This window comes from Brugia malayi, assembly GCF_000002995.4.
Source record: "Brugia malayi strain FR3 genome assembly, contig: Bm_v4_Chr2_contig_001, whole genome shotgun sequence".
Taxonomy (NCBI): Eukaryota; Metazoa; Nematoda; class Chromadorea; order Rhabditida; family Onchocercidae; genus Brugia; species Brugia malayi.
Genome location: NW_025062476.1, coordinates 5,500,762 through 5,528,427, shown reverse-complemented (window position 1 = coordinate 5,528,427; position 27,666 = coordinate 5,500,762). Strand labels below are relative to the sequence as shown.

The 27,666-nt window shown below is 28.9% G+C and overlaps 5 protein-coding genes across 5 annotated transcripts; 1 reads left to right on the top strand and 4 right to left on the bottom strand.

Annotated features, from left to right (window-relative positions):
* Window positions 1-824: 824 nt before the first annotated feature.
* On the top strand, window positions 825-7,331 carry Bma-npp-24 (Uncharacterized protein; the record flags this gene model as incomplete). The annotated part of the gene is made up of 15 exons (XM_001893573.2): window positions 825-986; window positions 1,455-1,648; window positions 2,146-2,289; window positions 2,535-2,650; window positions 2,862-2,991; window positions 3,176-3,353; window positions 3,462-3,561; window positions 3,910-4,018; window positions 4,465-4,692; window positions 4,889-5,029; window positions 5,202-5,315; window positions 5,533-5,689; window positions 6,370-6,486; window positions 6,706-6,803; window positions 7,202-7,331. 15 exons carry the CDS (start codon window positions 825-827, stop codon window positions 7,329-7,331), a joined length of 2,118 nt encoding a protein of 705 aa, XP_001893608.2.
* Window positions 7,332-8,009: 678 nt separating this feature from the next.
* On the bottom strand, window positions 8,010-9,599 carry Bm14815 (Uncharacterized protein; the record flags this gene model as incomplete). Its single annotated transcript, XM_001893572.1, has 7 exons — window positions 8,010-8,097; window positions 8,241-8,338; window positions 8,419-8,482; window positions 8,694-8,809; window positions 9,084-9,190; window positions 9,325-9,462; window positions 9,563-9,599. The coding sequence occupies 7 exons, from the start codon at window positions 9,597-9,599 to the stop codon at window positions 8,010-8,012; spliced, it is 648 nt and encodes a 215-aa protein (XP_001893607.1).
* A 2,106-nt stretch (window positions 9,600-11,705) lies between these two features.
* On the bottom strand, window positions 11,706-18,039 carry Bm13807 (coatomer gamma subunit, putative; the record flags this gene model as incomplete). The annotated part of the gene is made up of 16 exons (XM_001893571.2): window positions 11,706-11,754; window positions 12,094-12,283; window positions 12,727-12,865; window positions 13,252-13,527; window positions 13,616-13,755; window positions 13,862-14,060; window positions 14,238-14,435; window positions 14,769-14,923; window positions 15,046-15,220; window positions 15,595-15,783; window positions 16,038-16,239; window positions 16,457-16,627; window positions 16,899-17,026; window positions 17,157-17,271; window positions 17,411-17,643; window positions 17,959-18,039. 16 exons carry the CDS (start codon window positions 18,037-18,039, stop codon window positions 11,706-11,708), a joined length of 2,640 nt encoding a protein of 879 aa, XP_001893606.2.
* Window positions 18,040-19,173: 1,134 nt separating this feature from the next.
* Window positions 19,174-22,495, bottom strand: Bm5896 (Trypsin family protein; the record flags this gene model as incomplete). The annotated part of the gene is made up of 8 exons (XM_001893570.2): window positions 19,174-19,356; window positions 20,067-20,197; window positions 20,458-20,554; window positions 20,828-20,894; window positions 21,094-21,228; window positions 21,541-21,718; window positions 21,944-22,036; window positions 22,387-22,495. 8 exons carry the CDS (start codon window positions 22,493-22,495, stop codon window positions 19,174-19,176), a joined length of 993 nt encoding a protein of 330 aa, XP_001893605.1.
* Window positions 22,496-23,696: 1,201 nt separating this feature from the next.
* Bm5469 (putative 20.9 kDa protein in PLB1-HXT2 intergenic region, putative) lies at window positions 23,697-25,461 on the bottom strand (the record flags this gene model as incomplete). The annotated part of the gene is made up of 4 exons (XM_043078516.1): window positions 23,697-23,753; window positions 24,145-24,324; window positions 25,004-25,123; window positions 25,339-25,461. The coding sequence occupies 4 exons, from the start codon at window positions 25,459-25,461 to the stop codon at window positions 23,697-23,699; spliced, it is 480 nt and encodes a 159-aa protein (XP_042934450.1).
* Between the last annotated feature and the right edge of the window lie 2,205 nt (window positions 25,462-27,666).

The window sequence follows — 27,666 nt, the reverse complement described above, 5'->3', positions numbered from 1 at the left end:
TTCCTAATGGGTAAACGAGCGTTCTGTTCTTGAGTTTGTTTGAATTTCAACTTTGCGTGAATGTCGGTCAGGTTGGGAGTATTGTGAAGGTGGGAGAATGGGGCAGTGATTTAAGATAAGTAAGAGATGTTAATGAATCAGTAAGACATGTTGATAAGTTAATACTATTTCAATGACTATAATAGCTATTAGTGCTAAGTCATTAAGTAAGCTAGATCAATAGCTAGAAATTAGTGTTATATCAATAAGGTGTAGTAGCTATAAGTACTAATAAAAGAATAAGTTATAGTACTTATAGGCTAGTGCTATATCAGTAAGACAATAGCCATGAGTTAGTGCTACGTTAATAAGACATAAAAGCTATAAATAACTATATTAATATAGCTATATTAATAAATAACTATTAATAGAAGTATAAGATGTAATAGCTATAGCTGTTAATTCTATATTGATAGGATATAATAGCTATAAATTACTGCTATGTCAGTATGATGTAACAACTAAAAAATTATAAGTTATGCTGTATCAATAAGGTATGATATTTATAGCTATATGTTCATTAGGTTTCTATTATTGAAACCGTGAGACTAAGTGTGATGCTGTTGATATCGTGAGTGCTTCGCTAACATCTCTGATTTGCTAGAAATGCTAAAATCGAATTTGACTTTAGATTAATGTTTTTCTGTATGCAGTTTGCACTTCTGAAAAGCCTTGGTTATATATCTATGGTGATACATAAGATATTCGGTAAAGTAAATAAGAGGAAAAAGAGGTTGAATCCATATGAATTATAATGATATAATTTAAATTAAGACTCCGAAGTTATGTATCCATTATTGGACTTATTGACTACCAAAGTTTCGGAGGTTGTTCTGATCGATAATTATACAAGCCATGGTCTTATCATATTTGGTGGCAATACATTGTGGTTTGTCGTTGGTTTGTATTCAGGAGCTGATAAAAAAGCGTATTATAATCGAAAAATTGTAAGTTCTTAATTAATTCCAACCAGACATCACTGATCTCAAACGCCACACAATTTTTGCAGGAAATTGGCTTCTGAATTTACTGAAGAAAAAATTCTTAAGAAGATGAAAGAATTTTATTAATTTGAAACTTTAAAACATCGAAATTAACATTGACATGTAAAAGCATATTTTTTAAAAGATATAAAGTAGAAATTTTATTCTCACGATCTTCCTATGATTACTATTCGGCATGATTACTATGCATGTCTTCCAAAAGAAAGACAGTTTCCTTTAATCTGCTTTAACAGACTGTTGGTTTCTTCCTTTTATAATTCACATGTCATTTCATTGATGCTAAACGATTAATCTAATATTAGTGGAATATGGCGAATATATATATAATATATATATATCAACAGAAATGAAAAAGGACTTTTGATAAAACAATTATTTTTCAAATTGCGTTTTTCTCCCCAATTTTTGCAGAAGCTCTACACTGATCCACCATTACCGTTGCATGAGAAATTCAAAGCAATGTTTGTGAACGGGAATTCCACAAGTGTAGCACTGTCGAGTGAACACTCTGTATTTGTAGTCGAATTACCTTACGATTTTTGGTGCCGACAGTCTGTAACAGAAAATCCTGTGTTTGATCATTTGCAACCTACCTATCATTGCAGGTACTAATTTACACTGCTTAAATTCTGTTCTGAATTGAAAGTTTTTTAGTTTTTAAATGAAGAAGGTTGAATAGTCTAAGATTTAAACTGATTGGAATTTGAAATTTATGTTTTTTTTTTTTTTTTAAACTAAGATGTCAGAAATTACAATCAGTCGAGGGGTTTGAAAAAAATTTGTCCATCAGTCTTTTTCCTTGAGTTAGCGAATGCTGTTCTGAAAATTTGAAAGCAGTATTAGCAGTAGCTGAATCGGAGCATGTCTTACTGGGATCACTGAAGAAATCAAATCAAACAGTTTAATAAAAATTGCTATGAACTTCTTTTTGAAGGGTTTTGAACAGTTCTGTAAGGTACTGATGAGAAATGTGCTGCAATCAGCAATCAGTAAATCAGATCAAATAACTTGAAAGGAAGAAATTTATGGACTGAATTTTTAAGTCTTCACAAAATTAGACCGAAAAAGGAAAACCACTTTATTTCTTCCTTTGGTTTTGTAGGAATCAATTTGTTGACTCTTATGCTAGGTCAAAAAATACTGTGGTTGATATTCTTAAAATTCGGTGGTGTCGAAAAGAGAAATATGAATGTGGACACCATACTTACAGTAGATTGGCCATTCTCTACAGTGAAAATATTGTTAGGTTTGTTCTATTACTTTCTGTTCTTGTCGACGTTCGATTGTTTTTATTCACCATAATTTTTATTTACGTTTTGTACTACGTGCTTGTTTTACTAACCTATTTACATGAGAATTTAACATTTGATAGAATGGTAAGATTTTTCAATGCATTTTTCTGTGATTGTTAGAAGAAAGAAGGTGTTGAAAAAATAAAGCATAATAGTATTTGAATGTAATAATGTTTAAATTGAAGTGAAAACTTTTTAGAATTTATGATACTGACATCAGTTGTGATACACCTACAGTTGTGATCGATTTTAAATCACTTCTTGGACCGAGCGAATCAAGTTGCGGTCGTTCATTTGGTGTACATAATTATATAGGTTTGAATATTGTTTATAAAACTGTTGTAAATGCCGCACGATTTTGAATTTTTCCTTGGCAGAGCAACAATTTGTTTATTATCCATTGTTTTCAATACTTCCTGGAAAAAAACACATTAGATGGTATTGACATTTTCTGATTAACTATCAGGTTATCATCGAAACACTCAAAATATAAACTTTGTTTAGGTTGAGAAAAAAATTCTTTCAGCTTCATTTGATTTTGGTCCATCATTTGCTCGTGGAGATAATGAAATTGGTGCACAAATTGGTCTAAAAACATTGTTTGCTATTGATAACGATTGTGGCGATATTTATATTGCCATTTATTCAAACAATAGGTAGATTCTTTTAATGTTAAAAACAGACTTTTCTTTGACTGCGATTCATAGATATTTTGCTAGCCATAACCTACTCTGAACTTTTTTTTTTTAATGACGAGTAAAATGACGAATCAAGACAAAACGACGATTAGTCTTTTTTTCTTGATTAGATATTATTTTGGGAAAATCTTTTTTATTTCAGAGTCATTGAGATGCAAGGACCTCTTACATTGACAGGAATAGTACCAGGCGATTTTGCTTGCAGTGGTGCCCTCGACATGCTTTATGTACAGTATCGTGAAGACACATCATTACCAATTTTCTCCCTAATATCTCCTAAAGGATGTATCACGCATTTTCTTGCTTTAACATTACAACAGGTTTTTATATCATTTAAGTCAATTTAAAGTGGTTGTTTCGTAGGACAGTATAATATACTTTGGAATTAATTACACGGAGATTTTCATTCGGCCGTTCTCTGCTTTCAGGAGACTTTCAATGGACATGTAGAATTTATCCTTGCTCACTATGATAATGTTTTGTTACCCTGCAAACCGCTTGCTGATATCTCATATTGTTTACAAAATGGTTTGTATTAAAAAGATCGAAAGTTTAACACTTTGACTTACAAGTTTCTTGAATTTACGGACATACGGAGTTTTTTATCCGTGCTGTTTTATCAATTATGAAGCTACCGACAGTCTTATCAGTCATTGAAGAGACGAGAAAAGAAAGAAAATAAGCCACTGAATATCCTGGATCGTTTTGCAGCAAATTGAGATGAATCGTATTTTTTCATACAAACCGTTTTCTTTTTTGGTCGTGATAGAACCTGCTGATGAACAAGGGTTGTAAAAGGCAGCAGAATTGTGGCATAATTCTGTTAGGATCTATGGTTTCAAATCTAAAAAACATATTGATTTTCTGAAACTTTAGATTCTATACAAACTGGCCAATATTTTGTTTTTTGCGGAGCAAATCTTTTTTCAATCGATATTAATCCATGGGCTCATTTGTTGTCAGATTTGTTTCGAACAAAGACAAAGTAAGTTTTTAATATTAAACTAGTATTGTAAGGATTAAAAAATTATGAAACACCGTTTAACTGTTTGATTTGACCTCTTACCTCTAGACCTTCAGTTTTACTATGTTACTATGTTTAGTGGATGTTTCACTTAGATTTCACCTTTTTCATTGTTAATGCTTTGCAGTTGTCTTTCTTTATAGCATTACAAAAGTTATCCATTTCCTTGCACCATACAGCGTAACTTTGTAAAATATAAGATAATATATTACTACGAATTGCATAAACCAGTAGCAACAATACAAATAAATGTGATACAAATAAATGTTCTTTGCTCCAATTTAATCATTTAATTGTGTCATTTAATATATCGCTCGAAGAAATGATGATTCATATATCTGATAGATTATGTTGATGATGAATGAAAGTATAGTAATTTTTACTCCTTAAACTTTGCAAAATTTTAGGTACGATAAACATGTGGATGATTTGCCTGACTCGAAGGTCCATCACGTGTTTGCTGTTTTGGGCAACAAGGAAATAAAAGAAACGGCAGATGCTATAAGATACGCTGCTACTGCTTATGCTACCAATGAAAAAGTTCTGAATAATCATCTTATGAGAGATTTCAGTAAGAAAGATATAATTTATGTAGCGATTACTTCCTCAAAACAATTGCTTCATAAATTTACAAGGTTAGTTTGATATTTAAATTGGAAATTTAGTATTTGAAAGACGGAGCAAGCCTTTTATATTCCCTTTTCACTTTTTTTTTTTTATTTCATTAGTTAAGTCAGGAAGAGCTCGTGTTGTTTGTGACTCATTATGAGATTATCTATGCTACAAAACTTAACTTTTTGTTGTTACACAGAATCATTTTCTACTTTGTAGGTATGATGGTATTTTGTATGAAAAAAATGTAATAGCTAGACGATATGGTACACCTGTTGAAGAACAAATTGAAACTGGAGACTATCTTCTTGAAGAATGTATGAAAATCCTTGAGTCTCAAACTGCAGTACCAAGTTTAAAGTATTATCTTATCAGAATGTCCTTTTTCTAATAATTTTTTAATCCTATTAAGCTATTTGAGTTAAAAAATAGAACTTGTATTGGAAAACAACAGAATTTGAGGAATAAATCAAATAACCTGAAACTCGCATGCACTTTCATAGCCTCATTCAAGTTTTGGAATTGTTTTTAGGTTAAATGAATCCATTACGGAAGCTCAAGGTATAGCAGCAGCTAATAGCATTGTGGAAACCTTGGTGAAAAATATGAAAGTCACACAAGTTGCTTTCAAAAAAGTTCATGATATGTAAGCTTTAAGATTTCATCATTTATTATTAAAAGTTTCGGTATTTAACTTTACACTGAGAATTAATATCTTTGCTCATTAGGAATTTATAATATAATATCTTCGGTATAATTTAAGTAGTAAAGAGGTCGGATTACTGGGTTACCCAATGATTTAGGATCCTTCCCATCTACCTGATGTATGCATACATTTATTTCATTTCTTTTTTTTTTTCCAGAATTACCAATAATATCATGAGTTCTGGAACAATAAGTAATAATAAATCAGTGTGTACGGAACGTTTATTGCGCTTATTGTCTACTTATGTTGATTTGAAAAATCGTATTTATAAAATTCAGGCGACTGTTGCTCAATTGAAAAAAAGAAGTGATGAGGTTTGTTTTGTTTCAAAGGAGTAAAATTGATTAAAAGAGAACTTCTAATTTTAAGTTAAACTTAGTGCATTCTCAGTTTGTTATACAATAAGTAACATTTTGCGTAGCATAGGTCCATCAAGTAAGACATTTGTTCTTGACAGATGTTCGGAAGTTTTGTCGTAGTTGGAATGCTGGGAGTGCAGAAGTTGTATCATTGATACGCTGTATGGACTGAATTTCATTGCTATGAAAGATAACAGTTGATTGCTTCTTCTAGAACTAGTTATTATAATATTGATGGTGTTGTGTGTTTAATGAGGATTGTTCGAAATCTTCTAGGTAGTTATCAAAAAACTCTTAGATATTATTTTGTCATGTAATTTGATGGAAATAGTAATAAAAGAGTGATATAGAGGAATGTTCATTTTGAAGATCTTCGTTGAATAGTTTTAAAGAGGCAGGAAAACTTAGTGATTGAGACAGCAAAAAAAGTGCTTTCTAACGAAAAATTATAGGTAAGGTATTTATATTGAAAAAGATATAAATCTAAATGGATAATATAGTATTTCAGACTCTGTATGTGATTGTCTATTGTCAGAAATTGAGGAAGCAGTTTTGTAAGATTGACTTGATGACTTCTGCTATATTTTCCAGGATTTTTTCTTCAGATGTTATAGTTTAAATATGAAATTTTGTAGCTTGGCTCAGGTCTTGCGCCCAAAATGTTCCCACTAACAGATTCAGAAAAAGCTATGAACGATAAACTAGAAACATTGCGAATCGATGTTGATGGTATCATGCGGCAAATACCATATGTAAGTTTTGATTCCCCAAAATAAATTGTTCTTTCATAAACAACTTTAGTTCTTTTGTTCATGATTTTCATATATTTCGTTTGCTAATACAATTGAAGGATAGTTGCTTATTTTTAAAAATGTGCTATAAGCACTGTTATTTCAGCTAATCTAATAACAATATAGTTTATATGACAAATTAAAATAAGAAATAGTTGTATTTCTTTTCTACTCTTTTAGCTTGCAAATGAAGTAGCCACCAAACGCCGTGATCGTTTTGGTCCTGTCCGCTCATTTTGTGCATCAATGAATGCGCAAAAGTTTATGCTGTCCAAAAAGTTTGCTTTTTTGCTCTTATTTTAAATCATTTCTCACTGTTACACTCCTCTTCTTTTTTTCTTATTTTCATTCTACATCTCATTTACTTTTATTCAATTAGTTTGCTTTATAGCTTGCAGTGCGTAAAGGGATCATCCTCACTGTTAGTAAACATCGAAGGTTCAGTTATGCTTTTAATGTATTCCATTAATTATATCTACACTTAACTGTTACTGCATTATTCTCTTATGATATATTATTACAATTTAAGATGTATTAAGATATATTAATGCTATCAGATATGAGGTAACATGCCATATTCAATGCTCAGTAAGCTGGTAAATGTGACACTATGCTTTGATAAACAATTACTGAAATTTATTATTTATGCCGTTGGCTCGATTTATTTTGTTTACAGCACAGAAGATATCAATGAAATGGTTAGCTGGACCAAGAAACTTATCAAAAAAATTGATTCCATGCAAACAAACTTGATTGCTGAAGATACGTCTTCTACCTCATCGAAACTAGGATCTCAATGTGAATAAAAATTCCATATGATAGTAAAGTTTTGAACGCAATTTTAAAATGTACTATTAGTCCTTCATGAAAACTTATTCTTTTTTTCCAATCAAATATATGAAGAGATCTGAACAAACGTTTTGGTCGCAAAGCTATAATCTAGTTCTACATTTTTATATGTTGTGAACTTATTTGTGCACAAAGTACATTGTTTATTGAGCTGTTTAGAGCGTGATTGTTCAAATTCTAAGAGTGTTGTTCTAACTATACTACACTGTATTAAAAATTTTGTGCTAAATATAGCCTTAATTTCCAGAAATAAGTAAGCTTCATGTAGCCAAACGACAATAAAATCTTGATCTTGATTTCAATCTCAATTCTTATTCTCGATTTTCTCCGTGTGTATGAAAAGTAACTATGATCAGGTACTGTCTAAAAGTGATGATGAGTATCTCTGAACACTACTGATTATCTCAAGTAGTCCAAGGCATTGATAGCTTCTGTTCAAAGGAAATGAGTTATTCAGTGCTTTGTAGTTCTCATTGAAAAGATACAATCCTCAGGCGCGCATTTATGCTACAATTTCCTTAAATTATGAAAATGACTAATGTACAGATTTTGATGAATAAAAGTTGACGAAGTAAAAAATTGGAGCAAATGTGTAATAATACATTATGAAATTGACATAAACAACAGAATCTGATTCATAATAATCTAACCAATCGTTTTTGCCCGAAAACTCGAAGCATTATATTTCCATCTTGAATAATTGGTCGAACATTCACATTTGACCTATACAGCATATATTTTTTTCTCCCTCAGGGAATCAGGGAACTTTGCAGTTAAAAATTAAAAATTTTGCAGATGAACATCAAACATAAACATGTGTTATTTGTCAGTTAAAATTATCAGATATCCGCATGCTCAAAACTAACCTATCAACTTCTGAATCCGAGGAGTCATGGCTAGCGAAAATCCCATAAGAATGTTTCACTGGATCTGATAAATACCAGCCATAATCAATATGTGGAGCCTGTCAAAAAGCAATATTGTCACAATTGAGCTTTAGCAGTTACATAAATGACAGAGAAATTGCTTAAAGAGATTATTAACCTTTGGTTTTGCCATCTCTGATAAAAACTGTTTGGCTTGCTTGTCAGAAGTGACACCATTAAATCTGAATTGCTGCATTCTATCATTAAAAAAAAAAAAGAAAAAAAAAACAGAAATACAAAACACGTCCCAAAACACATTCAGAAATTAAAGCAGAATTATGACCAATTATAGATTTAGATTTAAGGACAGAAAGTTTATTGTTTAACTTGAAACATTGCCCAAAGTCAAAAAGCGAATCCCATTTAGAGATAAATCTAAAATAAGAAGCTTACTTCATACATTCACGATTTCTACATTGTAAAGTAAGCTTCTGATCTTCACGATATTTATCTATTGCACGTAACATTCCACCACAAAATCGACAACTTGTTGGATATGTAGCAGAGTCCTTCAATATTTTGTCTTTTATTATTATTATTACACAATCAGTCGATTATTTCAGTATTTTTATCGTATAACAAAAAAAAAAAAAAAAATGTAAAATGGTCCTAAAAAAAGCTGAAACTTAACAGTTTAAATACCTTTTTTTTTTATCAACAATTAAATTACTGTTAACTGATGATCATATATTTATGGTTATTATTGAGCAGTTCTGAATTCAACGCAATTATACTACAGAAAATTAGCCTTTAATTGATGTGCAGTAAAAGCATTTTAATTACATTGCATTCCTTTTCCTTTTGCCTTATTATCGATGAATCTGTGGATCCCGAAGCAGATATCGTCTTGCTATCATTCGATCCATTGATATTTTCTCCAATAAAATCTTCTGAAAATATGAAGTGATATGATAATGAGTTATATCAATTAAATTAATTTTTGTAGAATTACAAAAATAAAACTATTAGTACAGAAAAAAATATACATGTGAATCTAATAAAAAAAAATGTAATTAGTTAGTACCTTTTCGTGAACAATCCAATTTTAATTTCTTTGCTCCTGAAGCTGACATTTTCAAATCTTCAAAGATATTGTTTTGAAAACCTTTTAACGCTAATTCAATATTATCAAATGATGGTACTGCATTAGCTTCTGTTACGTCTAAAATAAAGAGATACAAGATATTTTCCCATTATAAAACAAGTTTATGCTCATTTTTTTCAATTTAAAATAGTATGAAAGAAAAAATGAAATATGATACCATCTAAATGGGATGATTTCTGAGATTTTTCCATCATTATGTTATATGAATTCAGTTAGTTCAATGATTAACTCAGTAAAATATCACCTTGAAATAATTTATTATCCTGAAATAATTTATCACAAAAAACATATGGAAACATATGGAAAAGACATGAATGGATTTCTTTTTTTGTTGATGACTGTACTGTATATAATTAACAGCATGAATTATGAAAAAAAATAAAATTACAATCTAAAAAATACAAGAAAGATTTTGAAATTAAATAGCAATAGATTAATAAAAGATGGAAGAATGAATGAATTCAGCTGAAAGATTTAAAATAAAATGTAAAATGTCAATCATTACTGCATTTTATAAAAATGAATAAAACTTATAACACTTAAGTATGATTCCCTTTACGTACACAAAAACTAAATAATTCCTATTAGTCGTATGCTTACATTGCTATATATCACGAATTACACTTAGATAAAACAAACAAAGTAATTAAAACAGTAAATATACTAAATTACTTTTTTTTTTTCCTTTGTAATAGATGAAAAGATGAAATAGTACCTCAATTTAAACTTATTAGCCAATATTTAACCAATATTAACCATGAACAAAAAAGGGGAAGCATTTCAATTATTCTTTTGATTATTTGATCAAAGATGCTTTTTCTTGAAAAGAATTTAGAGCAAAAAATCGATAAAATAATTAAAATATTTGCCCTTCGGCCTTATATTTCTAGAAACCCTACATTATAAATAATTTTAGACTAAGTATGATTATTGCTTCAATAACTTTGTCAAAATTACTGCAAAATAATCCTCACGAAATTGCATCCCAAGCCGAGAGTATTATACCTTCTTTTTTTGTAACTTCGATAATGTAACAAACACACTTCCTTCGTAGTTTAAAAGTAATTTGCACTTTTTAAATAAATCATTTAATTCAAGATGAAGAAATCATTAAGTATGAAAAATTCATAAACATATGAATTGGTAAATCTCTTATAAACAATTGCTATCGTTTTTTCTAATATTTATTTGCAAATTCTAAAAATATAACAAGTCATTTATAGAAAGCGTTATTTCCGACCAAAAGAAGAGGTTACAACTATACATATGTATATATAGGGGTATATAAATATGAAAGTTAAAAAAGTAGACTGAAATTACTTGAATTATTGAATAAAAGGGAGAAAAATGCTAAATTTTATTATAATACATTTCATAAAACAATTGATGATAACTTGCATAAATGTCCCATAGTATATTTGTTTGTTAACATTGATGATAGCTTTTTGCAACATACTTTCTAGTTTTAATAAACAATTTCACGAGAAAGAGAAAAAACAACTTCTACGTTCCTATACCTGAACTTTAACTTCATTCATTTTCATCCTGTTTACAACATAATTTAATATTATCAGTTCAAAGTGAGTGCTAAGCCCTATCTGAAATATAGCAAGGTTTAGCTTATCGAATGCTACGAATACCTGATATTTGATATTTTTACCTGGTATTTACTAGTTTCTAAACTAGCTAAAGTTATTTCATTTTATCTCTGACAAGTACGGAAAACTTGAGTTAACTTACGACAGCCTTACATGTTTCACTAGATGTATTTGCTTCCTACCATGGAATAGAACTTCATTTAACACCGAATACATTGGCTAACATGATCATTATTTAAGAAATAAAAAACAGATTTTAAAGGTACCAACAACAAAGATAATATTCTCTCTTATTAAAGGATCACAATGGAGTGTAAGAATGAAAAGACATCAAGTGTATGGGGGTCAAATAATCGCGGGTTAAATTGTAAAAAAATAAATTCCATCAGTGGCATCAAATATTACGTGATAGAAAATAACCTAGTGTGATCTTACCCTCACGGCTCATTTTATGTTTCAAATAACTCTGTTTTTCTACATTGGAATGTTTGATCCTATGATAACGAGTAAAGCTTTTAGTAAAACAGCTAAAATCAGGAAAGTATGAGAAATGTCAGAATAAATTAGGATAATTTCTTGGGAATATAGTTTTCAGATATTGAATTTATTTCAACACTGATAAAAAATAATAAATAGATATAGGAAACCACAGCTTATTGTCAATACATTGTTAACAGATGCAGCAGTCATCAGCACACAAATTCAGTCTACTGCACTTCCTATAATTTCACTTACTGTCGAATCGTCAGATCTGAAATTTCGTCTTTTTATGATATAAAAACCATTTTTAAGAATATATGAAAGATAATATAATGATTATACAAAATAAGCTATGACAGTACACAATATAAGTTACCAGACTATCGTTTAATAAATAATGAATAGCAGTATTCTAATCTCACTTCATTTTATAATATGCAACTGCATTTTCAGTAGCGGAAAAATTTCTTTGTCCATAAACAAAGTGATTTTTCTGGTACAAAAACATACATGATGTGTGTACAAAAAAATTGAATCTCTGAAAAAGCTCGACTCCTCATTCTTCATTTTAACCAATACTAATCTGTAATCGAATAAAGCAAAACGTAACCTGACAATAAAATTCATTGTAACAGTTTTATCAACCGAATCCAGTGCAAGTCGCGCTTTTGCTAAAACTTCATGTCCACCGCGAAATACGCCGGCTAAAAGAAGCAAGTGGGCGTTTTTACCTTCCGTCACGTGATCGGATCTTTCACATGGGCCTAACCCTATGCATTTTATTAGTTCTCTCACCGCATCTGCAATATAATTATTGAAATTACCACCTAAGATTCAATCTTATTCAATTTTACTGGCAAATTATTTTTCAGAAAAGAATTTGTGTTATTTGAATATGTAAATAAAATGTAAATAGATAAATGCAAACAACACCGAATAAAACTTAGAAGATTTGGATTCAAAATCCTATTGCAAAACATGAAAATGCAAAACATTAGGGCCATCAGCATACAAAGCTTGACAGAAGCAATCGCCAAAATATTACACAAAATATTAATTAACAGACTCTTCGGAATTTCAGCAACCCAACCGGCTTCTAATTAAAAATTTTACTACATACGTCTCACTAAATGTTGATAACAATTGCAGTCATTATTCTCAAACTTCGTATGTATAAGATTTCTGTCAGTTGAAATCATAAAGAGAAAATAATAATAAATTTCAGGTGTAAACGAGAATAAACCTTGCAGGGTATGAACCGTTGACAAAGCATACGTATCTTCATTTTCATTTCTATCACCAATTTGTTCCCAACTGACAGCGAAATTGGTTCGTTGCATCGGTTGCACATGATCAGCAACCATTATTTCAACTTCTTCCAGCTATGAAGAAAAAGAATGTTATAACATTTTAACTGCACACTTATTCACAAACTCTTGAAATAAAAAGAAACTGCAGAACATTGCCAGCATCTAAAACAATTGCTTAGAGTCAATTACCAAATGTCCAGTGATTAAAATACTATTCCGCTGAGTACATTACCCACTTTATCAATTGCTTAACATTTATTACGTTTTTGAATTTGTTGAATTATTCTGAGCTCCAAAAACTATGCTCACTGTTAATTTAGAAAGATAATGCAAACTAATTTTTTATATTTAATGATACTTAAGTCATACAGCCATAAAATGCACTTAATAATGATATAAAATTTATCCAATAAACTATCACAACTTCGTTGCCTGTCCCTGAGAATTGAATTGCATACCACAAAGACGTCATTATAAGTCTCGTCGCCTTCAAATTCGCCTGTTGCAGGATCGATATCGCGAACTTTAAATTTTAAACTTGCGCTGAATGTTCCAGTCACAGCATTTGTTGAGGGTATTTTCAACAGCACATATGTAGTTGACTGTATGCCAAACGGTAATTTCTCAAGTGGTATTGTATGCAAAATCAACCATCCTTCTGTATCTGGTGTTTGCTCCAATTCAACATAAACATTCTCCAACAACTGATCATTCAGTGTGTTATTACAGTCGAACTGAAATTCGTCTTTGGATGACAATAAAGTTCACCGAAGAAAAAATTTTTTGGATTAGAATTCAGAAATCTTTATGATAAAATTTCACCTGCAGGACAACATGTTGAGGAAAAATATGCTTAACACACATGACGCTATATTCAGTCACTTCATCTGTTAATGCCACCGGTTGTGAAGATTTGAACAATGGACCCAAAGTGACAAATTCCGGAATAGCTGATAATTGTTCTAAAATACCAAATAACTAGATCAAAATTCTGAAGACAACACTGATTTTTTTTTCAGTTCTCTGACAAGTATACACTTTTTATAAGTGTAGGAGTATATCAATAACCTGCATAAATCTCTTGTCGAGATATTTTTCTTTCTTCCTTTTTATCCGAAATTATCTCTACAGACAAAGACGGCTTTTTAACTTCTGTTATGGATAGTGGAAGAGCCGAAATTGGTACTATCTTCAAATCGAATGGCTTATCATAATCTCCATTAGTCACATATTGTTCTACTGCTCTTTCAAGTCCAAGAACCGATACCTTTAAAAAAAAAATTTTTTTACTTCATGTACGTAGTGTACCGTAAATTTGACAATTGAGCTTTTGACATTTTAGTCAAGCTATCTTTCTATGAGATATCTTATCTTTGGAAGAATAATTAAACAATATATAAAGGATAAAGGAAAACAACATGTTATTTTAAGAACAGAAACTAACTTGCAGTCCATTTAGAATATAATTTGCAATTAGATGAGGATTTTCCGTCTCTAGAATTGAGAGAAAATAGGTCGCTCGATCACGAACCTCATCATCCGAGTCAAGCAAACAACGCTTCAGCAACACTTGTATGGAAGGTCGCAAATCCGGGCACTGAGCTCCAAATTTGGCTAAAGCACTTACTGCTGCAGCGCGAACCTTGAAAATAAAACAAATTGCAAAAAACTGATTATATCAATCTCTGCAATTTCTTTTTTTTTTAAATCCTTTTTAATCCTTTTTTTTTTTTTTTTTTTTAATCGTCTTATTAAAACAGTCGCTTTTTGAACAACATTATAGTGCATCCATAAGTTTTAGGGATTTCATCCTGTTATCAGTTTCTCATGGGTGAAATCCTTGTAATTTCTTGGAAAGTAAAATTGTAGCAAATTATAAAACAATGCAAAATTTCTTTCAACAATATTCAGTTCGCTAACAAGCTCATATTAAATCATTTTATCTTGAATTTTGGAGCAGTACAAATAAATGAACCTGAGTAGCTTCCAAAATAACTCGGTTGTAGATAAAACGAATATAACGTGATGGACTGGAGGTTGTTGGTGCTTCACGACCAAGCAAGTGTAATATACGAGTGGCAAGCACAGGATGTTCACAGTCCTCGATAAATTCACATAAATGCGATAACCCTGAAATTTGCATTCGTAATCTAGAAAAACCAAAAAGGACGATGAAAGAAGTCTCCTTAATTCATCACTCTATCCAGTAAAGAAGATTGATTCCGTTGCGAAAACAAAGAATTATATAGTACCTGCTTCCTTTGCATCTGAGTTCTCAGCAATTATAGCAATAATAGTATCAACAATGCTTTTCTTATAGTCGAAACCACCATCATCGCGTAACATTGTAGCCAAAAATGACATAAGAGTCGAGTGCTTACGTGGATAACGAGAACATAGTGAACGGATTGCTTCAATCACCACTACCTGCAATAAGTAAACATGAAAAAATTAAGTCCTAAAAAAAGTCATTTAATTTAACTTCACTACATCAATCAATCCAAAGGTATCAGTAAACTCATATAAGGCACACAGTGCGCAGCAAAAAACTATCTGATTGTTTACAGCTACAGTAGTCTAAGAAATCAACATTTTTGTGATAGAGGGAAGCACATTGGGGACAAACATATCAATTATCAATTACCTACGCAAAGTTTATGACGAGAGCAGTTGAACCGCTATTTTAATTTACACATTGGTTAACAATATTTCATTTTTGCAATTGCTACTTTTATATTCTACATAATTCTATGCTAAGACCACAAATTCTGAAGAACTGGAAACGAAATGAGTGATGTCACCTTAAATTCATCACTTATTTCATTCACAAATGTGCTAATTTGTTTCATTAATCTTTCCACTGATGATTCTGCTCCAGTTTTGAGAAGAGTTGTGATTGCAAGTGTTGCTATTGAACGATTCTGATCTGTTATCAATTGTTCCAAATCAACATTACACGACGTTACTGCTTGCGGATGTTTCACTGACACCTGAAAATAAAAGTCAAAGAATACTTTCGACAAAAAAAATTTTTTAAGTTTTGGCCAACTGATCAAAAAGAACAGTGTCCTACAAAAATATCTGAATTCTGGCGGTAAGTTTGTAAGCCACATCACTAGTTATAGAAAACGTCACAAAGAGGTGGAAAGATTTCTTTGCACCAAAAAAGAAAAAGTATCAGGAAAGAAGAGCCATGTATTTCAGATATGTCAGATTCACAAAAAAAAAATCACAAAACCAAAACCTTATTCAAAGTCCGAACAGCGGCAAATCGCAGTGCTGGTTTCGGAGATGAACAGAAAAGTTGCAACACTGAAATAGCTGGCGACAATTCCGATGAAGTTGTTCGTGGCAACCGAACTATCGCAGAAGCAGCTTCATAGATAACCATTTCACATTTATGACGGAGGCATGATTCAATGAACTGGAAGAAGGGACTTTCTGTTCTGAAATATCATTAACCTTAATTTAATCATTTTATTAACAAACAATGAAAAAACTTATGAATGGCTGTTATATCATAAAGAAGTTGATCGTTTTTTATGTATGTTGCAATTTTTCTGGACACTAATGCGAGTTTTAACATTACTCTTGTAAGATAGGTTTAGAAAGCAAAATTTAGAGAAAGCCAAATAGTATATTAAAAAATGCAACGAAACTTACCCCGCTTCATCATCTTCGATAAGTTTGGTAGCAAGTCGAATGAGATAGCATGTTGCAAAAGGAGAACGTAGTGATGATTTACTCCATTTTTGAACCAATTTATTCACTGCCAAACGATCGCCGCTACGAATATGGTATAACAAGCCGAGAGCATGAAATTGGACCATATTGCTGAAACGAGCTTTTTTGAGCATCCATTTAATTTTCAACATTTCGCTACATAGTTTAGTTTAAGTAAAAATAATAAAAAAATTATTAAATCTACAAAAGTTTAGTAACAAGTATAATGTAACTAATCCAAATTTAACTTCTGAGTAGAATATAGAGTTGGCAAGCTCAGTAATAACAATAGTATATTACATAACCTAAAATAAAAAAGTCTATTTAATCAATAATAAAAATATCCCACAAAAAAGACAAACAAATATGTAAATGAGCAAACCTATCTGACGAAACAGCTTCCTGCACCTCATTCGCCCAACGACGTACCACCTCCGGATTCTTCCGAAGCAGATGAAATGATGAAACAAGAGCTGCTGATGCAACAGCTGAATTTCTATCGACAATTGCCTGGAAGTGACAAACAATGTCGTCATATCCCATATTCTTTACTGCCCATTTGTTAGTATATTCAATATCATTAAGTTAAGAAGTTGGAATTTAAAAAAAAGAAATCTTAATAATAATTTATTTAGCTAACCTGTTTCATGTAGCGTTCAATAGCCTGTAACATACTTCCATCAATTATGCAGCACAAAGCTCGAATAGCTGGTGCACGATAGACATCTTCTCGACCAGTCATGTCCTTTGTAAGGCTAGAATTCACTTCATAAATTTTCATTTCTCTTATTTCAATTTACAAATTAAAAAAAAAAAAAAAGAAATATGCAGATTAACAACAGGTAACATTACTACTCAATGGAAAATAAATTATAACAATAAATTATAACAAACCTGCTAGTAACAATGATGACGTCATTGGAGATATCGCAGAACTCCTTAATTGCAAGATAGACTAAGCGTCGCAAATTCGAATCTTTACTTTGCCATAATTTTGTTACAGCAAAAAAAGCTTCCGTTGCTTCAGTACGCCCGATAGCTTCACCTTGTTGTCGTAAATATAGTAATTTACTCAAAATCAAACTACATCTCCGTGCATTTATCGGTGTTTCGTTGAAAACACGAGCCTAAATTTTTGGATAAAAAGAACTTTTCATGAAACTAGGCATTACTTTTACATTCTGAGTTTATGTAAAACATGCGAAATGAATACATATAATCAGTTGCATGATTAAAGCAGATCACTGGTAGATAGCAACTTAAATACATAACAGAGAATACTGTTCTATCATCAGCAACAACTGATACTATTTTATAACCACTTTATCTGAAATAAGTAGCTGTCCTATTTCAAAGAATAAACCAACTGTAATGCCCTCTTCTGGATAGCAAGATTATGAAGAAAGGATAATAAACATTGGACTCTTAAAGCAAACGAATACCTCCTGTAAAACAGTTGTTTTATCGAGATTACTGAATGGATTACCGCCCCCATTTTCTTCATCTTTCTTGTCTCGTTTCATCTCCAAAAAATTGAATGATAATCTACAATTATAATTAATCTTGACGACTATTCATTGTTATGTGAGGATAACTAACGAGTAGAATATACAAAATACAAGACAAATAATAATATGATTATCTATTTGTTTTGAGTTACAGTAAGTGGTTGACTTGATTGTTTTTATTTGATAAGTAACAACAACAGTAACGCGAAATGAAACAACAGTTGATTTAGATATAAATTATGATCCCTCTCCCGTTAATCTATACCTATCGCTTGGGATGTTTCTGATTTAAACTGTTCTAAACTTTATCGCACAACATTATCGCAATTATTTAGTGATGTATTTAAAACATTTACGTACAAAATTTAGTCATTTTTACATAGAAATGAAATGAAGTTAACATAAATGAAGCAAACAAATAGAGAAATACACGAAAACGTAATCAACTTACATCTTCTCTCGTCATATTATTCCCAATTATCAGTAAAAGTAGTTTCCACAAAATAACTTAAAAATTAAGATACACATCTATGAATGGAGAATCGAAATTACCTTAGCTTGACTTTTATGCAGTTGTAATACCGATAATTCATACAGTCCTAACACGCAGAAACCATCCGCCCTCATTTATTAATAGAAACAAAATGTTTTTAATTGACTGTGAAATGTAAAATATACATTCTCCACAAATGTTCGCTTTTTTTTTCACTTACCAAATTAACGTACGTCATTCCTACATATTTCTGTTGAATACATTTAATAAAATCCAGTCTTCTTTCAACTATGATTTGTTATCAGTATTTACTTATATTAGGCATCTGTAATATTTACTTATATGATAATAATACTTTCATCTAAACATCTTACTTATCACTTTTTTTTGCACTTGTCATGCATATAATAATCTTTATAAGATGTATATAAATGCAATAAAAACATCCATACTTCTCGAAATGTTATATTTAATATCATTTATGAGATTAAGTGTAACAAATTATTCATAAAAAATGGAGTCAAATTATGTTAAATTATCAATCAAATATGAAATGAAATAAATCAGTCTTTCCATTTTTGTTATCCCGTTTAATTTTGCACAAATAGATTGCTGAAATTAAAAGATAACAAATAATAATATATAAACAATAATTATCATTTCAATGGTGATAAATGATAACATATCCCTGTTAGATCACACATTAACTGTGCATAAGGTCGAGTATCGGTTACCGTAAACGGTGACCCACTATAACAAGTTTTTGGACCAAATGAATGTACACCAAGGAGAAAAACGCGTTGTTTAACAAATCCCTGTAATCCTCCTCCACTATCACCCTGAAATGATGATATTAAGAGAGAGAGAGAGGAAAAGAAAGAAGAGCTCAGATATACTCGCCATAATATATAATATGCACCATGAGACGTATTTTTTCACTACACGGACCACTTTAAGATGTCATAGAATTGTCATAATCATCTAGCGATACATGATAGCGTGGCAAATCGCGCGTATCAGATGGAAGTTGCACGTATTAGCATGAGACGCCGCCATAGAGGACGACGTGAGACGTTACCCTAGTGTCACGTTTTAATGCCAAGCATTGATTAATATTAAATATATACATATATGAAAGGTCAAAGGTTGAAATGCTAGCTTAATTTCTTCTCACTGTTTCAATGAGTCTTGTTAGCTTAATTAAGATGAAATTTTAAAACATTCAAATTCTATCCGTTAGCTTATTTTTGTTCATCATAAAATTAAAAAGAATACAAATAATACAAATGCAAAGTTTACAAGGGAAGTATATTTCTTTTCTTTCTTAATAAAGATTTGATTTTTCTTTCTAAAATTTTAAAAAATATCCCTATTGTTTATGAATATTATAATGAGGAAATAATTCGACGAATCGATTTACTGGAATGATATTGTGTCTTGAAAATTATAAGTAATGTAATATACATACTTACAACTTTTAATTTATGACTTTCCATTGTAACTAGTAAAATTAAAGTGCAAGTAATTAATTGGAAGTAAATGCTCTTACAACACAAATGCCCTGATAAATGGTTTTATTTTTTGGCTTATGAATTGGTCCAGCTCGAATGAAATCCGTCTTTTCTCCAACGCTGATTATTTTTGCACTACCATAATTCAATCGCGACATGCTTTCTCCATCTGAAATTATAAATATATCTGGAAGAGCATCTCTAAATGATAATTGTATGGTATTTTCTTCTCGTTATTATTATTAATTAGTTATTAATAATAAGAGTAGGAGTAGAAGTAGTATTGTTTTTAAACTATTTAAAATTTTATTGTATTTTGACAAATTATATAAAATTAGGTGTATGATAAAAAGGAGGATTTATTTATTTTTAGGTTTTGGATTTTTGAATTTTTTGTAAATTAATTGATTGCATTGATACTGAACTCACTTTCATTATCACCAAATCCATAATCAAAGAGATTTTCGGCAGAGTTAAGATCAAGTGATGAATTTGGTAAGCATATTGCTGAGGTAGTAGTACCAAACTGGAAAAGGATGATCGATTCGGATTAATCGGGATCATCGGAGTAAGTGATGGATGATGAAATCCAAATAAATGTGGCAAGAATGATGCATTAATGATTAATTAGATAGGAGAATAAATTGAAAGAGTGTAGAATGGTTTCAAGAATACCTTGATTATACAAAATTAAGATAATTTTTTATTTCTTTTGAATTTTAAACATAGCAGAGATATGTATTAGGAAAGGATATGATCTATTATTTGTAAATTTAATAACATCGTTGAATAGATTTACCATCAAATCACTTTCCATTTCAATGATTGCAAAATCAAATCCCCCTATACAACCATCATCCATAAAACTAAAAAAAGAATTTTTAAAAAAACAAAAAATTTTGCTTGGTTTTTTAAATACATTTAATCAATATATTATTTGCTTTGAAAAATTACTGTAAAAAAAAGTTGTTTTCTAGATTTACAAGTACTGTACATAAATTAAAATGATGACATTGTTTTGTTTAATTAATTGAATTTATATTTAGAAAGCTAATTCATATGTACCGCCTATGAATTGCAATTTTATTAATTCTTGCTGTCATGCACAACTTTCCATCACATGGTGGTGAGTCACTTCGCAAACATATCCCACCATATCGTACTATGACTTCAGTGATATCATCCAAATTTGTAGCCGTTCTAAAATTAAATGAGTGGTAGTGTGTTATGCAAAGATGTAACAGAGCAATGTTAACAATGATAGTTATGATTGTGTAACAGTGATAGCTATAATCAACAATGATGATCATGAATAACAGAGATAATCACGATCATCAATAATGGCCAAGATTATAGTCAAGATTAATAATGATAGTCATGATTAACAATGATAACCATAATTAATAATGGTAATCATGATTAACAATAGTAGTCATAAATAATAAATGTTAGTCATAGAATTTATGCAAATGTATTAAATAAAATTTGATTAATTCAGCAAATGTAACAGACGTGCATGGTAATTGATCATTTTCATATTTCATGAAACAATGTGCTGCGGTAAGGATGTGTCGTTTTGAGATGATCGATCCACCGCAATAATTGTATCGTTTTTGACTTATAGTAGTTAATGCTACAGCCCATGGAAATTGACCCAATTTTGCAGCTGATCCAGCCGAAATCTTATAAGCTAAATCATTTGTAAAATTTAATTTTAAAGATTGCATTAGTTGTACTGCTACTGTTGAGCAGAAAATGTGTAAAAAAAATAAAAGTTAGCATATGAATAGTGTATTTGATGATGTTATTTGATGAGCAGAAGTAGGGAACATTCATTAATGCATTGATAACATTGTACGAATGAGTGCTAAAAAAATTGAATTTGTATAAAAATTATTGAAATTTTAAAATAAACGTGTTGAAAGCCATTGCCGACGCGTTCTACCGCAGTTAATTTTCAGATCTTCATTTTCATCCGCAGTAAGTTTACTTAATTGCATCGCATCACCTGTATAGAAGGGAAGAAAAATATAAAATTTTCCTCTTGTGCAAATAATATTATCAATTTATAGCAGTATTTTTTGTTTTTGTTAGCTAGAAAGTTTATTTTCAATAAAAATCAATATCATAAAATAATATTGGTTTAATTCTAAAACTGAAAATATTGCTAATAGATTATGCAAGTTGTGTTATTGTACATTATATACCAATGATTACAAAATATAATCACTGATTACACTAATTATATTTTAGCTTGATTATTAATTTTAAAGCAATAAACAGTAAAAATAAATGTTCATAAATTTCAATTTAAAATTGCTCAAAGTTTTTTTCAACATATGTAATAAATGAATAAACCAGGTTTGGCATAAACAACTATATCATTGAAATCCAGAGGTAAATCATGTTTTGCAAATGCGACAATGCCAAAATTTGTCAGTAGTACTACTACTGCACGACCGTACATCGAATTCTATTAAATTTAAATTTGTGTTTAATTATCAAAGCACACACTATTTATGTTTCCATTTACAAAACTTTTAAAAAAAGAAAAGCGTTTGATGTATGTAAATAATTACATTAATGACCAATTTGTATCTTAAATCATTACAACTAGTTTAAATTACTAGTATTTCTCATTTCACATATTCTTTGTTATTGTTTTTTTAATGAGTGCTTTTACTAATAAAATCATCCTAATTAAATTGCTGTTTATTAAAAATTATTTATTAATCAACCTTTAATGCATTTATTAATTAAATTATAATATATTAATTAATTATTTGCTAAATTACGTAGTTCTGTGGTTTGTATTAGTGCTTATAATATTTTCTAAACAACAGAATACATTTTGTAAGATTTTAATATTCAAAATTGAAAATGGCTTTGAAATTTAATATTTATTAATATTAATATAAAATTTATTAATAATGTCTTAAGTTGTTTGTATGTTTTATTTTTATTTTAAAGATTAAGAATATTGAAAAAAAAAAATGAAAACTACAAATTCAAGTTTAAACTGTATTAAACAGAACGGAAAAAAACGGAAAATTTCTAGAGCTATTAATTATTGAAGAAATTTAAATTTATTCAACGCTCAGTACATATAATACAGTATGATGTCAAGTTGTGATTACAGTATAATATTAAGTGATAACTACAGTATAACACAAAATAATTTATAGCAGAATGTGAAATAATGAATTTTATTATAAGATATTATAAGATAGGGATGTTATCAATGATATAAAAATTTGCATATCCATTAATGGTATTGTTTCATAATACTTGAAGTAGAAGTATAAATGATTTGTTATTCTTCGACATATTTGGATGTTGTAAGAAATGAAATATTTAAATTAAAATTTTTATTAAGAAAAAAGCAAATTCTTTTCGCAAAAATTAAGCTCTTAATTACACATCAGAATGAAATTTAATTAATGAAAAAATAAATAGAACAGATAAAATATATTTAATTAAAATTTTTTTTTTTTTCATTTCAAAATGAATATATTTTATATATTTATGAAAAAATGATAATACAATCATAACAATACAAACTTAAATTGAAATGCAATGAATTAGGAAGTCAATAAAAATATCTATTTATTAATTTTTTTCCTTTCTAATCAATCAAAATTACTTGAAATGTATCACTTCTGTCATATTTATCCTTGTTGAGTCAGATTTTTTGTTCCGAAAAAACGTTGAATAACAACTTTGTTCTGCAAATAAATGAGAATTTTATAAAAATATAAGGATAACACCTATTAGAAAAAATGTAATTTTAATTACTAATTGCAGTTAATCATATGGAAAATATAACTATCTCTTATTAATATAACTATCTTATTATAATCTAAATTTTTTTTATTTTTATTTTGGGGAAACAAAAAGTCTTCAACAGTCTTTTTTTTTTTTAATCTGTTTTTTGTCGTTTTAATTTTTTTGTTTCTTTGTTTTTGTTACTTTAGAAAAAGAAAAACGAATAATTGTAAATTTTTATTGTTATATTTAAATATGTAATGGAAAATGTTTTCAGAATCTTTTTCCTTCTTTTTTTATTAGAATTAACTAGGAATAGATAAATGACTGAACAAATGAATATATAAATACCTGTGTTGTTAATGTGAAACGATAATTACGACCAGACGGTATAATGATAAGATCACCTCGTTCAACATTTATACGAATCCAATCATCATCATCAATTTCAATATCATAATATGCGCTTCCATCCGTAACGAGAAATGCAGAATCTACGTCTTTTGCAACAGGTTCGTATAATTGTTCCAACTGTGATAATTTTATTGTGTAAAACCACTTCATAGTTTAGAATTCTTTAAGAAATTTTTCGAACTTTAAAAAGTTCAATAAAATAGGTTTATTTTTGATAAATAATGCTCAATAAACAATAAAAAATATAAGCAATGTCTTTCTTTAAAAAAAAAAATAAAACTTTTTTGTTTATCCGATAATTTTTTCTTTTTTTTTTGAATTTGATTTATTTGATAAACAATATCATTCTCAATATCATATTTTCACATTTACTCTTAAATGACTGCCATATTTATGCAAAAGGTTCAGTTATTTAAAGGTTGTTTAATTTGTAATAAACAATTTGTTTAATTGATTAAAGAATGATTTATTAGTTGACAAGTAATTCTTCCTACTTTTTGTGTTGTCATCCAAACGCCTATTTCATCTTATATTTACTAAAATTATTATTATTATTATTAGTATTATTGTTAATTATTATTATTACCATTATTGCTGTAATTATATTGCTATTATCATTATCGTTAATTTTTTGATGCCTGATAAAGAGTCAGCAAAGAAATCTTGTAAAGCAAACTTTTGGCAATTTATTATTCAAAGGATCGGAATATAGTTTTGGTAATGTTTCAATTAAGTAGAATATTTTTTGGGACGCAATTTTTTTTTTTTCAAAATCATTCAATTTATTAAAATTGACCTTTTCTTCGAACTTGTTTGTATTTTGATCAAGAGTAAAAATATCAGTTGTGGTCATTTTTCGTTCTGCTTTCACCCGTGATATGCGTTTTTTCATCGCATTAGCATCATCAATATCAACCTTTACGACAATTAATGTGACATATTTCTTTTACAGTAAAATGAATAAATTTTAAATGATATTTAAAAAACAATAAATAAGAAATCTTAATGGTAACTAATTTTACATTCATCAAATATATGATAAAAGAAAATTTTTAATGATGAAATAATAATTTGAAGAATTTGCTCTTGTTTTAGCAAATTGTTAATCAATTAATTTACCATAATTAATACCTTATATGAAACGACACCAGCAATTGCTTGCAATTGATCAGTTGTATACAATTTTGGTGGATAAACATGATGAGGAAGGCGACGGTCACCAATTGGATACTGCTCCATATGCCAAATTTTCATCTTTTATTATTATTACTATTGCTGTTGATTTTTACTGTTGCTGTTGTTTCCAAAAAAAAAAAGACAAAAGAGATGAGAAAATATTTTATTATAAATCAAGTTTATCAAATTCATTCTATTTTAAAAATTATTTAAAGTTAATTGTTTGTGACATTTAACAACACCTGAAACATAGAATGTAGATGCAATTGTTCCTGTTTTACTGATGAAAATTTCTAAGCATAGGATAAAGTAAGGACAATTGATAAGAATTAAAAAAAAAATATAAATAAATCTTATTTTTTCCTAACCTTCCTTCCTCCCTCTCTCTCTCTTTCTTTGTCTTGATTCCTCTATTCAAATGAGCACCTATGATTATAAAAAAAAAAAAGAGTGGAATTATTTTTCTCTGAGTACTGACAAAAGATTATTTTATAACATCAAAGTGGTCGATGAACAAATAGGATAAAAGAATTATTAGAATACAATTTATATTTCAATCTTAAGATTGAAAATTAGTATGCCATGATAAATTTAAACAGATTAAAAAATAAATATATTGGACTTTTTATTGATGGATAGACATGATTTCTATGTTTCTAAAGATTTTTCATAAGTTCTTTTTTTATGAGATATAATTATAAAGAGCATTAATTAAAATGAAAAAAATTTATAATGACGACTTAATTTTAAAGGAACAAAGAACAAAATAATGTAAGCTAAAATTTTCAATAAATCTATTATTAAGGATTGCAATAAAATTTTTTAAATGGGAACAAATTTTAATGAATTTAAAATTTAGCATAAATTTATAAGGTAAAATAAAACGACGAAAACCTCCAAATGCAGTAGATATAAGCAATTTCAATGTAAAAGTGTTTTAGATTGTTGGGTTAATTTAGATAGTTGTAAAAAATGAAAATTTATTAGCTACTCAATTATCATATATAATTTTAAAGACAAAGATGAAATCTGATAACAAATAAATTAAAAATATCAGTTGATAAATTTTTTGTGAAAAAAATAAATCGAAAACAAAATATAGAAAAATATTGAAATAAAAAGGAATTTTACTGCTTACTTTGTTGTTGATATGTTTGTTTAAAAAGAGCAACAAAATTATAGTTGAAAACAATTTAAGATAACTACAAAAAAAAGAATGAAAAATCAAAGTAATATGTGATTTATATTAGTAATAACAATGACTTATAGAATTAAAATTCTTCATATTTTAGTTCAATTGGCTAACTAAAACCAATCGCATAAACAACTAAAAGTTGGATTAGCATTTTTTAAAATCAGACCTTATATAATTCTGTTAACGCCCGCAAAATTAATTATTTTCGCCAAAAGAAATTGGCATAATTTTTCCGCTTTTAAAAGAAGATTAACGTAACAAACGTACGCCAAATAACGTAGTTAAAAATAACTTAGCAATCTTATCTCTTACACTTATAAATCAATAATTTTGTCGCGATAAAAATAGAAGGCATTAGGAATATTTATTTTTTGATTCATAGAAAATCATAAGTGATTTGAATGATTTACTAATTGAAATGTTCGGGTAAAATTAAAATATAAAAGATTTTAATTGAAATGTTGAGCGAAAAATTAAAAATTTGGGCAAATTTTAGTCTCGTAATGATGTCAATCATAATTTGCCCTTGTATTAGTAACAGTAGGAGTTCTTTTTCTTTTTTTTCAAATACTTAGTTTTTGTAAAATTAGATGAAATTAAAAGATTACAGGAAAAAAACTACGTAAGATGGAAACGGTATTGATAAATAATGATAAGTGTGACAAGTTCATGGTGATAAAATCTTCAGATATAAATCACTAAAGTATTTTTTTAAACTTTCTCTCTCTTTCTATTTCTCACTTTCTTTCTCTCTTTCTCTTTGATAGTTTTTAATAAAGCTATCTAAAAATTGGTTAGTTTAAAAAAATAAAAAAAAAGATTTCAAATCGTAAATTTTGTGAAAGAAATGAAATAAAATTAGGTTAACATTACCACAATGTTAGGTTGTATGTATATATATGTGTATGTGTTTGATCATGGAATCAATTTTTAAAAAGATACAATTATCAGATATTAGCAAAATATTTTATGCTTTTATTCTTTATTATTTAAAAATATTTTTTAAGAAAAATTCAAACTTTTGAATATGAGAGAATAATGTCATTGTTTAATTGAGAAAGAAGAAATTTAAGCAAAATAGTAATTAA